The following is a 17,805-nucleotide window of genomic DNA, read 5'->3' as shown; positions in this document are numbered from 1 at the left end:
TGATGCCATGTCCACACCCAGGGTCCAAACCAGCAAAATCCTGGGCTGCTGAAGCAGAGTGTGCAAACTTAACCACTCAGCCACGGGGCCAGCCCCTGACTGTCTTTTCTCATTCAAGTTGTGATTTTCTTGGTTCTTGGTATGATGGGTGACTTTACATTGTATTCTGGATATTTTTGTCTATTATGTTAGGATATTCTGCGTCCTATTTTAATCTTTTATTTTAGCAGGACGTCACCCTTTTTATGTTTAGCATGTAGGTCCTAGCCTATATTTTGGTCTATGATTCAGTGGCAGTTTAATTTTCAGAGCCTTTGCAGTGTCCTTTTGGTCTGTTTGGTTTATCTGATGCTGCTAGGGGTCCCAGTGGTCCTTGATGGTGCTACTCCAGGGGGAAAAAGTTTTCCCAAGGCCAGGTCACATGGTGCCTCTAGGTTGGGGGAAGGGAGCATCTTGCCCATGGTGATGCAAAGACTTCCTAGGTCAGGCCCTTTTGCGGTAGGATCACCCTTGCCAGTGCCCTTTAGCTGCCCAGGGTCTCTCAGCAAGTGAGGGGAGTCTCAGGCTTGGCAGGGAAGTAGAGTGTCCCCCTTGGATACTTGTCAGTGGGGGAATCCCTATATATTGCCCTTGCCGATGGTATCAGAGTCAACTGGCATTATCAGCAGGACTCCAGTTCCATCTGGGGTAGGAATGAGCCATCCTGGGCTCCCTTATGTTGCTAGGTTGAGGGTCGGGAAACACCATGCCTGGGTCACCTTCTTCTGCTGGGTGGGAGGTTGTAAGACATCCTGCAACTATGTTCCCCCTCCAGTCTTGGGTGTACCTAGATGGTTTGTTTTCCTCTTCCTACTTCCAGAGTTCTCTTTCTGATGTCGCTTGCATTATTTTATAATCACATCTGGCCAAGAGAGCAGACTCATTTCTCCTTGCTCCTCCCTGGAAAGTATAATTATCAATTCTGGATAAGTATGATTAAAAAATTTCTATCTGCACAACTTCCCCCAAAGCCAAAAGACCAAACCCTATCCTAGAATTATTTTTCAAATCATGTGTTCCAAACCTGAGTAGGTTTGGCTACTCCTCTGTGTACAGAGGAAGTGGTAGAAACACAAATGAAACAGTTCTCAGGAGAGTGACTTAAAGTCACTGTTTAAACTCCACAGTGTGATGGCCTTTATGTAGCTTCTCTATCAATCCAGTATGGCAACTATTTGCTCATTTAACAAATTTATTCAGTGCTTACTATGTGCCAACTACTATTTTAGTCGCTTGCAAGGTAGTAGTGAAAAAAAAACATCCTTGCCCTCCAAGAAGTTTACATTCTATAAAACATGGAATATTTTTCATTTAAAACCAACTCAAATCATAGTAACTAAATCATAGCAACCAGCTTACTGTTTCTTCATCCACAGGATGAGCTTTCCAATAGCAAACAGAACTTACACATACTGCACGAGGAGTATCAGATTTTCATTCATTTTTGTGTGTGTGTGTGTGAAATTCGACTGTACTTGTGTGAGAAACTAGCTAAGTGAGCAAAATAACAACTATTTTAGCAAAAATGATACTCATGTTAAATTAAATTTGAAGGCTGAAATCTGTTGAATGTCTACATGCTTAGCCAAGCATACAAATCTGGTTGCAAATATGCATGTATGTTTTGAGATTTTAAAGTGACTTTTTCCCAGTTTTCCTAAAATGACTCACAGCTCAGGGAAGGCCTTCTTGGGAAGGGACTTTATTAGCAGAAGCTGATAAATGGAAATAGAGTGAGAAAACACTGATGATGATCTGGGGTGATGGGGTGTGACCCCTGGAGACTGGGAGCAGTACCATAAAGAGAAATGCTAAAGTCAGTATGTGTGGAATTGACTTTAGAATGGAGGATGATTAATTTGTTTTCAAATACGCTAAATTTGTTGTGACAGGAAGATATTCAAGTTAAAAATGTCCCAGCATGAAAATTCCAGAATAAAGCTTAGGAAAAATATCAGAGCTGGTGTCATCTGGGTGTCACAGGCTAAAAGGCAGAAGTTGTAGGAGAGGGTGCGACTTCTGAGAAAAATGTCTTGGGTAGTGAAGGGCAGAGACTCCTGAGGACTGAATCTTCAGGAACAGATAAGATTTCAGCTCCAAACCTCTGCTCTCCTCTCTCTCTTTAGGTGATCTCATCTGATTATAGAGCCAACTTGGCTAAATAAACATGTTCCCTATTTACACTCTTGTAATTTAAATCTGCCCTGATATGAATAAACATAAAGATACAAACAAAATAAAATACAGAGCAAATGTTTGAAATAAACAGTGAAACTATAGTATGTACAAGCAAAGAAATGAGAACATCCGAGGGCTATGAAGAAGAGTTCTATTGGAAAATTAACTTCTTATTGTCTACTTTTTGTGAAAATTTCTGTCCACATTCATATTTGTAGGAAAAATAAGATTTTGGAAGCTTTAGGAACAAGCACACTGTACTTGAGGGAGAGTTCTAAGTGTTGGATGTAGTTGAAAATAAAGACTCAGAACTATGATAAATATAAAACAAAGTTATTTGAGAACTTGGGGAGTAAGAGGCCAAAAAGGTCTTTGCTCATGCTCTTATTTATTCAACAGATACATTTAAAAAGGAATAAACTCACAAATCAAGACAAAAATAGTAATGTCGTTCAGGTCATGGTTGCATAAGCTTTTGCAGAGCACATGAATATCTAGTGTAAAATGTTCTTAGAAGTCCTAAAGGGAGGAACAGAGACAGAGAGGCCAGGAAAATGGAGTTTTTTAAAAGTGAAGTTTTAAAATTTTAGTAGCAAAGTGAAGGAAAGACAAGAGAGGAAAAAATGGTGCAGACAGGTTGACTGCTATAAACTAAAGTTGAAGAACACATGTAGGATTCTTACTGCTTTGTAATAAAACGTGCAAAGGGACATTCCCAAATGAAATATTATAGGCGTAACTAGACATTTCATGAGTATGATGAATGAAGAAGGAAGAGGCTGCACTGGGGGTGGATCAAAAAAGATGCATGTTAAGAAGTGGACACGAGAGTTGTATGCAGCACACTGTGACATTGGAAGTGAGAGAAACAGAGTTCTAGCACAGGGACGTTCAAAGGCTGTCCTGAAAAGTTACATAATGAGTTCAATTACAAGCTATGAGAAAACTGCTGAGACCATATAATCCTCACTCAACTTCAAAGTCCAAAGCTATTAGTAAGTCAGTTTATAACTGGGGGTCTAAAACAGTCATAGTTCCAAGCAAAGACCAAATTATGAAAAGTTCACCTTCTTTTCAATAACAACCAACTCAGGAAAATACACTTCTACTACTTTGCCTATATAGGCTTAAAATTAGATCCTTATTGTATTATCTTGGCTTATTTGGGAACTTCTTGATTCTACAGTTTGATTTTAAAGTTATCACGACAAAAAGAGCAAACAGAGCCACTTTAGTTTGGATGCAGACACTACAGCTGGCTGGCAGAATGCATCCTGCAGTGTCCGCTCGCGGCTGGCTTACTCTGTGGTTGCTTCTTTCTTCTGTACTGCTATAGCTAGAATTAAACCTGTTTCACGTGTGTTTAGCTTCATTTCTCTATCCTGAGAAGCCTCTAATTTAATAACTTCTGACTCAAACTTGGTTGAGATTGGAGCACAGAATAGATTGTGACTTTTGTTAAGGAATTCTACCCTCTACACTCACATTTTTTTAAAAAAGGTTTGGGTAGTCCCTTAACTTCCACCATTGCAGTTACTGATTTTGTCTCTTTAAAGGCTGTCTTGTGAGGGGAGCAAGTTGGCTGGTAGTCAGAGGTATTTTCTCACTTTTTAAGGCACAGGGCAGTGCCCGCTGTGCAGGTCTGATTTAATAGCCGGAACACTATTAAGGTCCTTGGAAGAGGGTCAGCTGACCCCTCAGGAACAGGGTGACTCACGCCCTCCTCTCTCGTTCGGCTCTCTTGCCTGCCACTAGGGATTAAATTTACCAGGCACTGGCTGCTGCTTCTGTCATCATGACCCATCTCCTCTTCAAAATCATTTCCCAACGTGATTCATTTTGTTTGTATTAATTCATTTGATCATCTCTTATTCGTAATTTTTCAGTCTGGAAAACTAACAAAAATATGAGGCAGAGTAAATAACTTAAAATTATTTGGCAAGCCATCAAAGAGCACAGTGATGCAAAAAAACAGAACGAAAAATCAGTTAACTGTTAGAAATGGCAGATTTAATTACATATAGTTCTTTTAAAAAAGGAAAAGCCACATTTTCCAAAATATTGAATAAATTTATAATAAGTCCAGATATCAGAAAACAGAATTTCCAGGGCAAATTTTATGCTTATTTATTACCAATAACATATGGTGGGCATTTGACAAAATGACAGTTTCTAAATTAATTATGGATGTATATAAATGCTAATTAAATGGCACTCTGGTAAATACATCTTTACTAAGGTGTCAGTTTTATACTTGCTACTGTATATTTTCAATTATGAATTAAGGAACAAGAATCACCATCTGCCTATGAATATACTTCAATAATTTAAAAAATTCTACAGAGCTATATTCTGCCTTCCAGTTTGTAAACAAGTGTCTCCACAGAGCTCCCATGTGTTTATAGTTGGTGCACTGTCACTCGACACTTATTTTGTGTTCCATTGCTCTATGGGCAGAGGACACCATAATTACAGCATAATCACAGTAAAACTATGAACCTTTTTATTGGTGAGAATCTTTCAGCAGTGGAGAAAACCTAGTGAAAGTGTGCCGAAGTCATTCCAGATTGTTGTATATACTAAAATTTATGAGACTTGTAATAAGGTTTGTCTTTAAACACATAACAAAATGTAGATAGTGATAGTTGATACATACATGTATTGGCCTACAGCTTCCCTATATCCATATTTATCTATGAGTTTTTCTGAAAAGATCGTGGTGGAGAATGATTTTTTTTTTAAATTTGTGGTAAAATGTACATAACACTAAATTTGCCATTTTAACAATTTTGAAGTATACATTCAGTGGCATTAAGTACATTTACATTGTTGTGCAACCATCCCCATTACCCATCTCCAGAACTTTTCACCACCCTAAACAGAAACTCCATACCCATTAAACACTACCTCCCAGTCCCCAGGTCCCCCGAGCCCAGGGAACCACTAGTCTACTTTCTGTCTCTATGAACTTGATTCTTTTACGTACCTCATATGAGTGGAATTATACAAAATTTGTCCTTTTGTGTCTGCCTTATTTCACTGAGCATAATGTCTTCAAGGTTCATCCATCTTGTAGCATGTGTCAGAATTTCCTTTCTTTTTATGGCTGACTAGTATTCTACTGTATGTATACACCATATTTTCTTTATCCATTCATCCACTGATGGACATTTTGGTTGTTTCCAGTTTTTGCATATTGTGAATAATTTTTCTATGAGAATGTACAAATGTTCATATGTACAAATATCTTGTTTGAGTCCCTACTTTCAGTTCTTTTGGGTATATACCCAGAAGTAGAATTGCTGGACCATATGGTAATTCCATGTATAATTCTTTCTTTAAGGAATCATCATCCATCTTCTACAGTGGCTGCCCCATTTTACATTCCCACCAGTAATGCACAGGGTTCCAATTTCCCCACGTTGGAATGATTGCTTTTTAAGAATAAAAATATGAATTAAAATTTTGTGATACAATTTCTGGTCTTATTTCTTTTCATTTCTATTTGTCATTTGCTTTTATCACTGAAATCAAAACCACAGGATATGATGCAAGACTTAGTCTGATTAGAAACCCTAATTCCAAGAAATCTACTGAGAGGGAGAGACAGAGAAAGTTAAAAGTTATAAAAGTTAATTCACAGAATACTCATATGGAATGAGGGCAGAGGGCAGAGTTCCCTCCTTAAAATCTTAACACCATACTACGTTCCTTAGAATGTGATGGCAAATTCAACTTAGAACCAGAAGCTCAGAAGGAAGACAGAAGCAAGCTCTGATGAGAGCAAACTAAAGGGAAGTATGTACAAATGAAGAAGGGACAATGATGGAGGCAGAATTCTAGACAATGAAATAGTGGGCACCTATATTTTCTGTGGCTTTCTCATGGAGAGGTCATCAAGAATTTAGGATTATTTTTTCTGACATTTTCTTCAGACTGTTATATAAAGCTAATGATGTTGATAATTTGGTTTAAAATATCACATGCATTTGTTTAGATAAATGAAGGAATATTCAAAGGACTGGAAGTAAAACCTTCAATATTTGAAACAGGATAGAATTAGAATCATCCTTTCAGAAATAAGAATAATCACCTAACAAAAAAGTAAAATGATAGCATTCATAAAGCAACTTTAATTAACATATAAAAATGTACAGTTTATCAGGTTCATTAAACAATGCCAGTTATGACACTTTTATAAAATCTTCATGTAGACGTTAAAATTCTAATGTTCCTAAATTTGTCTATACCATAATATTATAAAGAGAATATTTTACATATATATTTAATAATTTCATATGAAAATATATTCTCCTAAATCATAACAATAATTTTAACTTTACAAAACACAGTAATATAAATTTAAGGAAACAAATTGGCATTTTTGTGATAAATCCAAATTTCTTATTAAAGACAGATTAAGAAATTTAGTTGAATTTTGTCAAAATTAGTTCAAGATAGAATTTCAGAATTACTACATGGATATGAAGGAATACTGTGAGAATCTTTCAGAGTTTATTTATTTATTTTTTTTTTGAGGAAGATTAGCCCTGAGCTAACTACTGCCAATCCTCCTCTTTTTGCTGAGGAAGACTGGCCCTGAGCTAACATCCATGCCCATCTTCCTCTAGTTTATGTGTGGGATGCCTACCACAGCATGGCTGTTGCCAAGTGGTGCCTTGTCCGCACCCAGGATTCAAACCAGTGAACCCTGGGCTGCCCGCCAAGATGCGGAATGTGCAAACTTAACTGCTGCGCCACCAGGCTGGCCCCCAGAGTTATTTTTAAACTATTCATATAGGATTTTGATTAGTTTAGCTACTACATGCACGTTGAGACTATTTCCAAGTAGACGATAACGCTGTTTCACTGTTATCTTCTCAGGAAATCCTAGAAAAGAGAGACAACAATTTATAACACAATAATTTGTAATAATAACTTCCAGAGATAAAAGGACGCATCCTTTAGAAGAGCACAGTGGTCATTTACACAAATAAGTCCCTAAGGTCTCCATGAAGTCAATTAACAAATGAGAATTTGGAGCCAAAAATATTATATAACACTACTTTGCTTACACAATATGTTATCATACCACAATACATATTATATTATGCTCAGTGCACAGACATGTACACACGTGACATTCACAGAACTCATAGAAATCTGTGTATTAGTGCACTTTAGGAAAAGCAGTGGCTACCATTATTTCTCAGTTGTTTTATATAATAATAGCTTTATGGAGATAGCACATACTATAAAATTCACTCTTTTAAAGTGAACAATTCAGTGGTTTTTAGTATAGTCACAGAGTTTTGCACACTTTTCCACTAATTCCAGAACATTTTCATCATCTCAAAATAAAAAGCCAGCCCACAGCTAGCATCATATTCAATGGTGAATAAGAACAGGAATAAGACAAGGATGCCCACTCTCACTACTTCTATTCAACATACTATTGGAAGTCCTAGCCAGAGCAATTAGGCAAGAGAAAGAAATAAAAGGCACCCAAATTGGAAAGGAAGAAGTAAAACTATTACTATTTGCAGGTGATATGATATTATATAGAAAACTCTAAAGATTCCACCAAAAAAATGTTAGAACTTACAAATGAATTCAATAAAGTTGCAAGATACAAAATCAATATACAAAAATCTATTGTGTTTCTATACACTAACAATGAACTATCAAGAAGAGAAATTTAAAAAATAGTCCTATTTACAATTGCAACAAAAGGAATAAAATATCTAGGAATAAATTTAACCAAGGAGGTAAAAGACCTGTAAATCAAAAACTACAAGACACTGATGAAAGAAATTGAAGAAGATACAAATAAGTGGAAAGATATTCCATGCTCATGGATTGGAAGAATCAATATTGTTAAAATGTCAATACTATCCAAAGTAATCTGCAGATTCAATACAATACCTATCAAAATTCCAATGATATTTTTCACAGAAATAGAACTCATATCCTAAAATTTATATAGAACCAAAAAAGATCCTGAATCATGAAAGCAATCTTGACAAAGAAGAACAAAGCTGGAGGTGTCATGCTCCCTGATTTCAAATTATATTACAAAGCTATAGTAATCAAAACAGTATAGTATTGGGATAAAAAGAGTCATAGATCAACAGAACAGAACAAAGCCCAGAAATAAATCCATACATATACGGTCAATTAATTTGTGACAAAGGAGCCAAGAATATACAATGGGGAAAGGATAGTCTCCTCAACAAATGGTGCGGGGAAAACTGGACAGCCACACGCAAAAGAATGAAACTGGACACAAAAATTAACTCAAAATGGATTAAAAACTTGAATGTAAGACCTGAAACCATAAAACTCCTAGAAGAAAATATAGGCGGTAAGCTCCTTGACATCAGTCTTGGCAAAGATTTTTTGGATATAACACCAAAAGAGAAGACAACAAAAGCAAAAATCAACAAGTGGGACTACATCAAACTAAAAAGCTTCTGCACAGCAAAGGAAATCATCAACAAAATGAAAAGACAACCTACTTAATGGGAGAAAATATTTGCAAATCTTATATCTCTGATAAAGGGTTAATTAGACAAAACATATAAAGAACTCATACAACTCAATAGTAAAAAACAAACAGTTTGATTAAAAAATGGGTAAAGGATCTGAATAGCCATTTTTCCAAAGAAGACATAGAGATGGCCAAGAGGCACATGACAAGATGCTCAACATCACTAATCATCAGGGAATGCAATCAAAACCACGATAGCTATCACCCCCTGCCTGTTAGAACAGCTATTATCAAAAAGATAAGAAATAAGTGTTGGCAAGGATGTGGAGACAAGGGAACCCTTGTGCACTGTTGGTGAGAATGTAAACTGATTCAGCTACTTATGGAAAACAGTATAGAGGTTCCTCAAAATATTAAAAATAGAACTACCATATAATCCAGCAATTCCACTTCTGGGTAATTATCTGATGAAAATAAAAATAATAATTTGAAAAGATATATGCATCCCCATGTTCACTGCAGTATTATTTACAATAGCCAAGATATGGAAACAACCTAAGTGTCCATCGATGGGTGAATAAAGAAAATATGGTATCTACATATATATATATATACATACACACACACACAATGGAACACTATTTGGCCATAAAAAAGAATGAAATCTTGCCATTTGCAACAACATGGATGAACCTTGAGGGCATTAAGCTAAGTGAAGTAAGTCAGACAGAGGAAGACAAATACCATATGAACTCACTTATATGTGGAATCTAAAAAACAAAGCAAACAAACAAATAAAAAACCCAAGCTCATAGACACTGAGAACAGATTGGTGGTTGCCAGAGGATGGGTGGGGGTAGACAAAACGGGTGAAGGGAGGTCAAAAGGTACAAACCTCCAGCCATAAAATAAATAAGTCATGGGATGTAATGTACAGCATGGTGACTATAGTTAATAATATTGTAGTGCATACTTGAAAGTAGCTAAGAGTTTAGATCTTAAAAGTCCTCATCACAAGAAAAAAAGGAAAAAAAAATTATAACATGACAGATGTTAACCAGACTTACTGCAGTGATCATTTCACAATGTATACAAATATGGAATCATTATGTTGTACACCTAAAACTAATGTTGTATGTCAATTACGCCTCAATAAAAAAAAAAAGCAAGCTGGTATCTGTTAGTAGTCACTCTTCATTTCCCCTCTCTATCCCTCAAACACTAACCTACTTTTTGTTTCTATAGATTTGCCTATTCTGAACATTTCATATAGATGGAACCACTCAGTATGCTGTCTTTTATTTCTGGCTTCTTCCACTTAGGATAATGTTTTCAAGGTTCATTCATGTTATAGCATGTGCCAATACTTCATTCGTCTTCATGGCTGAATAATATTCTCTTGTATGGATATAGCACATTTTGTTTACCCATTCATTCACTGACAGATGTGCGGGTTGTTGCTACTTGTTGGTTATTATGAACAATGCTCTCACAAACATTACGTATAAGTTTTTGGGTGGATGTATGTGTTTGATTCTCTTGGAGATATACCCAGCAGAGAAACTGCTGTGTCATATAGTAACTCTATGTCTAACATTTGAGGAATTACCAGACTGTTTTCCAGAGCAGCTGCACCATTTTATATTCCCACCAGCAGTGTACAAGGCATCTGATTTCTCCACATCTTTGTCAACACTGTTATTTGTTCTCTTTTGGTGCAGTGGTATCTTACCGTGGTTTTGATTTGTGATTCACTAATAACACATGAGGCTGAACATGTTTTCATGTGCTCTTTGGATATTGTCTGTATTCTTCAGAGAAACGTCTATTCAAATCTTTTGCCCATTTTTAAATTGGATTATTATTCTTTTTATTGTTGAATTGTAAAAGTTCTTTATATTTTCTGGATACAAGTCTCTCACAGTTGTTTTTTATATTCTGCTTCCACAAATTGACTTTCTCATGTTGGGCTTCTATTTGCTGTTTCAAAACAAAATAGCCCACAGATACTACATTTGCTGGAACAAAGCCTTGCAAACCTCAACATAAAAGACTGTCCATGCATAAGAGTGTACTAATGTTAGTTACAACATTAGAATTCCACATTCAGTTTCCTTTGGCATAGCAATTAACTAAAGAAAAAGCAAATTAGATAATAAAATGAAGGAAATAATTAAAGAGCATTACACATAGCAAAATTTCATGTACTTGTGAGGACCACAAGGTAGAGCTGACTATGATAAAGTTGCTTCATCAACACTTGATATTACACTTACTGCAATAACATAACAGTGATTAGCATAATAAAACTATATTTGCAGTTGAGAATCATCATAAAATTGCTATTATAAATAGAACATGTCTTAGGCAAGCACTATAGTCATCTCAAAAACTATTTAGCTCAAAGTAGCCAGAGGTACAAATATATCTATAAACAGTTTAGAACACCCCAGGGATGATCTTCTGTAGACTACATCAGAGGGGAAGAAAGGTCTGAAAACAAACAAGTCAGATCTGTAAAAATTTTATATATGTGTGTGTATTTTATATATAGATATAGATCCTAAAATCTCAACTAGCTTATGAAAAAAATACATAGTTTTAAGTTAAAAAGTGACTTTTTAAAAACTTAGGTACATTAAAAATAATAATCCTCAAGAACAAAGAAACAGAATTAACGAGGTCAAGACAGCAGCTTTTACTCAGGAAGTGTACGTTAGTGCCTCTCTCTTCCAAAGCCTGCTCTCTCACGAATGCATGCCACTCATCACAGACGAAACCAAGACAAAACAGATGGAAGGATCAACGCAAAGCCATCATCGCCAGTGGACCAGCAGCGCAAACAACGCCCGTTCGGGACCCAGAGTAAATAACACCAGAATCACACATGAGGGACAGCTCTGTCACAGTGCTGCTTAGGACACTATACAAATATGACACACATTTTAGAAGAAGGTTAAGCAATTAAAAAGCCTTTCTTGTATGTCTCAGACATATATTTTCAGAGAGCTTTGAAAAATCCTATTTTACCCATCTAAAATTTTAAAATAATGAGAAAAAATACTTATGAAGTAAATGCTAGAAAAGCAAATAAATGCCTATCATTTAAAAAATAAAAGCTGACACAATTTTATATTATGCGTCAGAGAGTGTGTAAACATTTTACTTACGTTCACTCACTTTACTGTCACAACCACTCTATGAAGTTGTCATTGTCCCCATTTCACATATGCATAAACTAAGCAGAGAGTGGCTAAGGCAGAGAGAGGAATCAAACTCAGTCAGTCTGACTCTGGGGTCCATGCTAAGTTTCAGTATTACCAAAGGGACTGCTATTACTTGAAAAAACAAGCACTCAAATAAAACTTAGGAAATAGTTGTTATTAGACACAAAACCTCTTTTCTCTCATTAGTAGTATGGAAAGTACCTTTGATTTCTCATCGTAAAAAAGAAAAAATAATAATAATCAGGAAAGCAGACCGGGAATTAAATTGAGTCCAATTCTCAGCTCTTTGTTTGTTTTATGATGTTCTCACTCACTTTGTGACATAAACTAAGACAAGGAAAGTCTGTGTTTTTCTTAAATAACACAGCCCGGGATATTTGGGACTGAATGAGATCACCAAGAAAAAGGCAGAGAGGACAAAATAAACCTGGTTGCCATGACTACACTCAGAGAATCAACTACCAAGAGGGTAGTCAAATTATATTGGCAATTTGATCCCAATGTACAAAAGGATGTGTTCCAAAACTTCATCTGCAAATCTATTACTTAGAATTTTAAAACATGAGCTATTTAACCCATTACGTGCTTCAAGGATAGTACTGTATTAATTTTACCACAACAGTGAACTTAGCAATGTTTGGCTTTTCTGCCTTCAAACTCCCAATCAGAGTTATCAAAAACACATTTTCTCCTGTGTAGCCCTGGAAGCGTGTTAGAGAGGTCTGTCTTTGCCCCTTCCCACAAGCCAGGTGCTGGGAACACACTCACCCCAGCCTAAGAAACTGCTGGCTCCCTCACATGGAGCACTGGTGCCCAGGAAGCGGGTCAGGAGGGGCCGGCTACTCTAAGAAGCAAAGGCAACGTGTCCAATCTCTTCGCAGCAACAGTCCCTGGATTTCCTGGGCTGCCAAAGGAGTTAGGATTTTGTTGTTCTCACTCCTCAACTGTGTCTTCATTTTGTTCTTGAGATTCCCTGCTTCAGATCCCTAATCTTTTGCCAGTTCTGGGATCTGTGCTCCCGAGTGACCCTTTCCTTTCCCTTAGGCAAGCTCCTGTCTAGACCACCTCTCCACCTCCTCCTTTCTCCACTTACACCTTGCAGGAAAGGACAAAAGCACACAATTGAAAAGAATGTTATCTTCGAGGAGAATAAATACAAACACACCCCCATAGACCAAAAAATAAATAAATTCCTCAACCGCCTTTTAATTTCTTCATTAAAAAAGACCATCCTAGGCTGTATTCTCTCACAAGATTTAGTGTGGGGTTATTAGAATAAGACCTCTGGAAGAAAGAAAATAAGCTGGAGAAAGAGATGCTGTTAACAACCCTCCGTAGGGGAGGTGAGGATTGCTGATTTGGCCTCTCTCTCCCTGAAAACCACTCGGGACCATTACTACAGTAATGGAGACTGCGTCTGAAGGGGATGGACTGAGGCAGGTTATGAATGAAAGTGGAAAGAGCAAAGTGGAAGGAAAATGTCAAAAATGGCAGTCAAGAAAGGAAGAAGCTTTCTTATATCCATCTGTCTGGGCAAGGGTTGATTCATAAAATGCATGTAAATCCCTAAGGAATTTTGAGACCTTTAAAATATGAAAGCTGGGGTCTGGATGTATCTTACATACCGAAGTCTGGAGGAAATCCAAGGAGATTTGCTATTTCTCTAGGAGTGAAATATCGAAGTTTAAGCATTAACAATTTTGTTAACTTTTCTTCTTGTGACAAATTGGTAAGGGAATTGTAGATATACTCAATCTGTAAAAAAAATTCAAGATAATTAATAAAGTAGAGTGCAACTAGATAAGATAAGGTCATCTACTGTTATTAAATTATTTTATTATAAATTATCTATTGTTATTAAGGAAAGTATTAAATTAGGGCAATTTAAAAACGACGGACATATAGTCTGTTGCAACACGTGGTAGCTAGCAAAATGCAGAGGGCAAAATGTTTCTGTGCAAAAAACTATATAATTGGCTCATCAATGGCAATGTAAACTTTGAAAACAAAAAGCTTAATGTTGAACAGATCAGGCTACTTTCAGTGTATCTGTCATTTTTGGTCCCTCAAAATCATAAGAATATAAATAATAAATGACAATATAACATAAGAAATATAGTGAAAGATACAAAAAAGAAACATAACCAATGAAGTCAATTTTACAATGTTAACAAGTAGATCATTAAAATGTTTACTGTTTATGATCAATTTCATCAAATCAAGATATTTTCCTAAAATGATAAAATATATTTAGTAAATATAATTTCTCAAATCCAGATATTCATTTGCCTCTGATGGGATTTTTACCATGGGCAAATTTTATTTATAGTAAGAGTTTAAATCAGTATAAGAGAAGATAATGTAGTTTCACTTCAACATTATTCAAAACTATAAAACTTGTAATATACCAAGCTTGCATTCAACAACGACAGTTAAAGTATCAATAAAGAACCTTGCCAAAATGTAGATTTCATTCTCTAAAAGGCAGTTTTATAGTATGTGCTCCAAAGGCAGTCTCCAATACTAAGATATTTGTGCATAATTTTAGAGAACATTAACTATTGTATGCTGTATTTCAACTTACTGTTTATGGAATAAAAAGAAATACAAAGGTAAGAATAAGAAAAAAGAAAGTAAAAAATATTTCATATAGGGGCCAGCCAGGTGGCACAGCACTTAAGTGCACATTTTCTGCTTCTCGGGGGCCTGGGGTTCGCCACTTCGGATCCCGGGTGTGGACATGGCACCGCTAGGCAAAAGCCATGCTGTGGTAGGCGTCCCATGTATAAAGTAGAGGAAGATGGGCATGGATGTTAGCTCAGGGCCAGTCTTCCTCAGCAAAAAGAGGAGGATTGGCAGTAGTTAGCTGAGGGCTAATCTTCCACACACACAAAAAAAATTTGTACATAAACTCATATCTAGCAACAAGAAAAAGAAAAGATTTATTCTATAGTAAAGAATTATTATATATAGGAATACATATGAATATGTATATATATGAATGGATCATATATATATTCATTCCCAGTTGAACATGTAAAATTATTTTAACATTCTCAAATTTTAAGTACTAAACAGAATTTTACCTACAGTAATTTTCAAATATTTTAGTTCTAAAGGATGCATAGTACCTGCACATCCTCTGCGGTCTGTAACACAGATCCTGTCCCTTCTATGTAGCTTCCATAACTGAAAAATTAACACAAATATTATGCATCTAATGTATCTGTTAATGATAAGTTTCTTAAATATTTCTTGAATGATTAATCAATCTACATAGTGACATCCTCCTGAAATATTCTGAATAATATCACATAAATATGCTCTGCAGTTGAAAAATCACTGGGCCAAAAACATAAGATTATTCTATTTAAACTTCTCAGACACTAACAATGGCATAAATTTTTGAGTTGTGTAAATATCATTTTGAATTATGTATTATTGTTATTTCTTTGTATTAACTGTCTTTTTTTAATGTTCATCACTATAAAGTATGCATTTGTTACAACTTTATATCCAAATACTATTCAACATTAGCACTCTTGCCACATTAAACCAAATGTGATGTAGATGAAAGTAAACTGCTGCTATTTTTTAATCATGCCTGAACATCATTTCTTTTCATGAACCCAAGACCCTACTCCCCAGCCCCATGACCAACAGGGTCCATGGACCATGCCTCGCCTCTCACTATAAAGCAGTGTGTTTTTAATCTTCCTCATACGAGACCATTGTATAAAAAATCGTATTAAAAGTATAAAACACTAGAGAAATGCAAGGTATTAGTAATATTTCGTCCCCTTAGATCATTGCCAAGCTGGCTGTTTAACATATTATCATTACTTTTTTCCTAACAGATCAATTTAAAATATAAATTAGAGAAAGTCATACCAGGGAAAAATTTTTTCAAATTGTTTCCTCATATATCATATATATATGTGTGTGTGTGTGTGTGTGTTTATATTATCTACACTAAAATAGACTCTTAGAGTAAGGCTTCTTTTATACTGTCTTTATAATTACAAAAGAGTTTCAAGGACTTTTAAAAAATCTTTTTCAAAGATTGGCACCTGAGCTAACATCTGTTGCCAATCTTTTTTTTTTCCCTTCTTCTTCTCCCCAAAGCCTTCCAGTACATAGTTGTGTATTCTAGTTGTGGGTCCCTCTGGTTGTGCTATGTGGGATGCCACCTCCGCATGGCCTGATGAGAGGTGCCATGTCCGCGCCAAGGATCCAAACCAGCAAAACCCTGGGCCGCTGAAGAGGAGCACACGAACTTAACCACTTGGCCATGGGGCTGGGCCCTCAAGGTTGTTTTTTATTATAAAATTGATGTCTTTTTTATGAGAGTCCTAAACAGAACCTATTGGACTTGGAAATAGACAACAGCTAAGTGAAGTCTTTTAAGGTAATGGAAAGAAATAAATCCATTCTCTTGGAAGTGCAAGGGCAGAGTAAGATAAAATCAGAATGAGTCTGCTATGCTTATATCAGGGACATAGTGTTTGTGCAAGACAGCTAGCTAACAGGTAAAAAGAGAAGGCTTGAACTTTCAAATCATGCAACTACTTATCAAACAAGGTTGAGTGGCATTAACAAAGAAGAAATAGTGATCTTTTACAAAATTTTCTGGAAAGGCCTAATTTTCCCCTTTTAGGCTTCAAAATATTGATGAAAACTATATTAACATTCAAGAAATAATCCAAAGGTAGACCATAAAAGAAACTGACATACCTATACAATGAGAATAGAAAAGTTCTTCATGTACTCATATGCAATAATATCCAATTTATATTGTGCAGTGAAATAAAGGGCACATAATAATGGATATAGTGTGAGGCCATTTACTTAAAAGGAGGGGGTAAAAACATATATGTACATTTAAACACACCTTCACACATAACACTCCGTGTAATTAGACAGCAAACTGAAATCATTGGTTGCATGCAGGGAGGGAAACGATGTCCAAGAGACAGAAGTGGAAGAGAGTCTTACAATCTTAGTACCTTTTGAATTTTGAACCATGATAATATATTATTTGAAAAGCTAAATAAAATTTAAATGTGCTTTAACATGCACCAGATGATTCAATTTTATTTCTTGATATTAAAATTTAATTTCTTCTTATACATTTATCATGAGAGTGGATATCAATTTTTGACGTCTGATGTGCCACAACAAGAAAGGTGTGAAAAAATTATAGCAATTCAGCATCTATAGCAACCAGGTTTCCATCATGGGTAACTAAGCTCCTATGAAGGTCACCAAACAAATGGCATTGTCTTTCATGAGCACTTTTGTGGGTTGTGCACATAATGTTCTCCCAGAAGGAATTTTCACTCGTGCATTCTTTTGAAACACGAAAGCATGCAATTAAGGGCAAAAAAATCATTCTAGCAGAAACGTTTTATAAAATCCTCCTTGTTTAGCTACTAAAAGAAACAGTAGTATAAAAAACCTGGTTATTTTGGATATACCAGGAATAGAGTCTCTTTAAAACCTACCCTTTCGTAAAGCACATGGACCTTCGGCAAGTGGGCTTAACGATGTCTAACAAAAGAGCATATCGCAACAGTGACTTTGGTGGTAAAAAGTACTGATTCACGTCAACATTATCTTCAAGAAAATCTTTTAGCATTTGCACAGAGAGATCACTGTCCTGTTGATGTTTCCGGTCAATTTCTTCTGCAGTTTCAAGCTTAAAAAGAATGGCTGCTTTTCCAGAACATGGTCTGCTGCTATCAGACCAAATATTTGGTTCAATTTTCTTTCCTTCAATTTGATTTTCTGCATTTATTGCATGTTTTTCTGGATGTTCAGATTCAATTTTGGGGAACTCCATCAGTACCTGACATTAAGTAAAAATGCACA

The 17,805-nt window shown here is 35.8% G+C and overlaps 1 protein-coding gene across 6 annotated transcripts in view; it reads right to left on the bottom strand.

Moving 5' to 3' along the window:
• Nucleotides 1–566: 566 nt before the first annotated feature.
• The window catches only part of TRDMT1 (tRNA aspartic acid methyltransferase 1), a 58,772-nt gene continuing 41,533 nt past the window's right edge, over nt 567–17,805 (bottom strand). For 5 of the 6 annotated variants that reach the window (XM_046679866.1, XM_046679868.1, XM_046679869.1 and 2 more), the window contains 4 exons: nt 17,439–17,782; nt 15,066–15,123; nt 13,560–13,689; nt 6,890–7,107 (listed from right to left, as the gene is read on the bottom strand). In XM_046679866.1, the coding sequence (XP_046535822.1) occupies nt 7,007–7,107; nt 13,560–13,689; nt 15,066–15,123; nt 17,439–17,782 (633 nt within the window). In that variant the 3' untranslated portion in view covers nt 6,890–7,006. Of the gene's footprint in view, nt 940–6,889; nt 7,108–13,559; nt 13,690–15,065; nt 15,124–17,438; nt 17,783–17,805 lie in introns of those variants that run through there. The other variant, XM_046679867.1, reaches the window with a different exon arrangement.

Source organism: Equus quagga, chromosome 12 (genome assembly GCF_021613505.1).
Source record: "Equus quagga isolate Etosha38 chromosome 12, UCLA_HA_Equagga_1.0, whole genome shotgun sequence".
Lineage (NCBI taxonomy): Eukaryota > Metazoa > Chordata > Mammalia > Perissodactyla > Equidae > Equus > Equus quagga.
The sequence above is the reverse complement of the archived record's forward strand: the minus strand, read 5'-3'. Positions and strand labels throughout refer to the sequence as shown.